Source organism: Sinocyclocheilus anshuiensis, unplaced genomic scaffold (genome assembly GCF_001515605.1).
Source record: "Sinocyclocheilus anshuiensis isolate Anshui unplaced genomic scaffold, SAMN03320099.WGS_v1.1 scaffold385, whole genome shotgun sequence".
Classification (NCBI taxonomy): Eukaryota; Metazoa; Chordata; class Actinopteri; order Cypriniformes; family Cyprinidae; genus Sinocyclocheilus; species Sinocyclocheilus anshuiensis.
In genome coordinates, this window is record NW_015539876.1 from 225776 (window position 1) to 228489 (window position 2714).

At 36.6% G+C, this 2714-nt stretch overlaps 1 protein-coding gene across 2 annotated transcripts in view; it reads right to left on the bottom strand.

Annotated features, from left to right (window-relative positions):
* LOC107685288 (gamma-aminobutyric acid receptor subunit beta-3-like) overlaps window positions 1–2714 on the bottom strand; it is a 73549-nt gene that overhangs the window by 16690 nt on the left and 54145 nt on the right. For both annotated transcript variants that reach the window (XM_016481818.1, XM_016481819.1), the window contains one exon: window positions 2367–2504. In XM_016481818.1, the coding sequence (XP_016337304.1) occupies window positions 2367–2504 (138 nt within the window). The remainder of the gene's footprint in view (window positions 1–2366; window positions 2505–2714) is intronic.

A 2714-nucleotide genomic window follows, 5' to 3' on the forward strand; every position in this document is an offset into this window, starting at 1 on the left:
TATATATATGTCAACACAGTAAAGTCAGAAATAAATTTTTCTATTAAGGGGCAATTTTCACCCCATGGAATTGATCTTAATTAGCTTTTTTATTATTTCTTTTAACTACATATAAAATATACTGTTATGTATTGTCATTTTTATGTCAAATACTTTTATATTCAATTCGATTCAGACTCCAAATAATGAAATGTCAGAAAATGTCACTTTTATTCATACAGAAAAAAAATATATAAAAAAAATGTTAATCAACAACAACAAAACTCCTTACAAAGGCAATTTTTGCCATTATATTTTTAGTACTTTTGTTATATTCGGTGACATTTTTGGGCCAAGACCCAAGACAGATTGGTCTGACCACATTTACCACTGTTTGGGGAATTTTTACAGACAAAATGCAGTAATTTCAATAAAAAGCCACACAGATTTTGCTGCTTGGAGACTTTTTGTGAGCTGTGTTTAAAAACATTGCTACACTATTGACAACATACCTTTTTGTCTGCAAAATTTTGTTGAAATTTCACTAATGTGTCCTTTAATATTAGGAGTTTGAATCCCTGTTTAATGTTGAAATAAATTGTTCAACCCTGTTCAAGTCTGTCATCAGTCCAAAGAACAGAAGGGGTTAGTATCAACACATCATGGTGAAATGTTGCCTTATAATACCAATATGATGCAAAAATACACAAGAGTGATCTGACACTGAACCATGCGGCTTATGTGATGAGAAATCTCTGCTTAGTTATTTATGGAGGTGAAAAAAGCAACTAACAAGCATTCAGCCTAGATACACATACACACCCAAACATGCACACAACCTATGAACAAAATCACACATCCTACACACATATAACACAACCTACAGATGCACATTATGCAACCTGTACACATATCACAGTCTATAAAAACATGCTACGTAAACTACGTTATGAACTTAAGCTACCTACAATACTTTAGACTAATTACTTATACCTCACAAAAACCTTCCCACACAAATCACATACAGACACACATATGTAACACTCCCCTCATCTTCTATTGGTCAGAGAAACAGATGTAATTTTGGGCTGGTCATGGGGTCAAGGTTTGGCTGGTTAGCCTGAGTCATTTAGCATCTGCTAGAGGGGGGAGTGAATGTACAGTGCTCTCTTCCACCTTCAATACCATGACTGAGGTGAGACCCTTGGCACCAAACCCCTAACTACAGCTGCAGCAAAAAAGGCTGCCCACTGTTCTGGGTGTGTATTCACGGTGTGTGTGTTTCTTCACTACTCACTGCTGTGTGTGTGCACTTGGATGGGTTAAATACAGACCACAAATTCTGAGTATGGGTCACCATACTTGGCCACACGTCACGTCCTTTCCTTCTATATACAATGTGGACCCAAAAATGGTCATCAAATCTTAACTGACAGCCAATAAAGATTCTAGAAAAAGCTTATCATGGCATCAGCAATACAGTCACATCCTCCTCAATCACAACCTCGCGATTCCCAAAATCCTTTTCAGTATGTGCAGAAGATAGCCAGTCTCTTTCTATGTGTCATTAATTCAGGATGGGGAATAAACATTACAGCGCTGCCTCTATTAATGCCTTCGATTTAGAAGAGAATAATTTATGCAGTGGGTCTTCTACCTCATGAATATGTGATGGTTTGTATCAAGTGGCTGTTTTCCCCCCTCTCTGACTCCATCTCTCACTTTCTCCCCCCTTCCTTCTCTGCTCTTCTTTTTAGAAGCTTGAGGAAATAGAGTGGTAATTGCTCCTCCATTATTACTGGTCTGTTTTATCATGAGGAGGAAAGATATCTGATGCACAGGCCCCAATTAGGCAGCTTTTCAAATAAGCGGGAATACATTCTCGAGAGGGTGCGGCCAGAAAACAGGACACCCAGAAAAAAACATTACAAAGAAAGGCATTAATAATAGAAATCACCACTTTTCTGCATGGTAAATACACATGGTTAAAAAATTTCAGCTTGTTCAGAGCTTTAAAATGTTACAAAAACCAGAAGAACCATTTTGTGCAGACTTCATGTCAGGGTCTTTTTTGTAGTAAACTTGCACCCTGACCCATGTCTCAGAAATAAGCTATACACTTTACTCTTCATCTTAAGGAGTCATGACTGCAAGGTTGCAAATATTAATCATTTGTCACCTCATATGTTGCATTTGGAATAAAGAGGCAGGCACAATCTAAACAGTTTTAAGTTTCAAACTTGTTTATCACTTCATGTTTCATTATAAATAAAGAAGCAGACACAAATAATTAGTTCTAAGTAAACTTCAAAGATGCTGAAAAAAGTCTCCTGCAATCTCCTTTTTAGTCTTACTGGTTATAATTTCAACCTATCTTGCTACTTTACCTGTGGAAAAAACAACATTTCTGGACACAAGTTTGTAGTCCACGATGGAGAACTGTGGGAGCTCGATGCGTGACACACCAGTCACTGCATTTTCTCCTCCCTTCCAGTAAAACTCGATGTCATCTGTTGTGTATCCATCTACAGGACAAGCAGAAATCAAATCATGTTTAAGGGGGAGATTTACTGAACTCAGACAGTGCTTCATACATTAAAATGTATATATTTATGCAACTTTTCCCTCCTTTTCAATTCTAAGGTTGTGGTTCCTTGAAATTGGATCTTTCTTTCCATAATTAGTGTGTGTAACATGCTGAAAAGTAAAAAAAAAAAAAAAAAAAAAAAAAAATT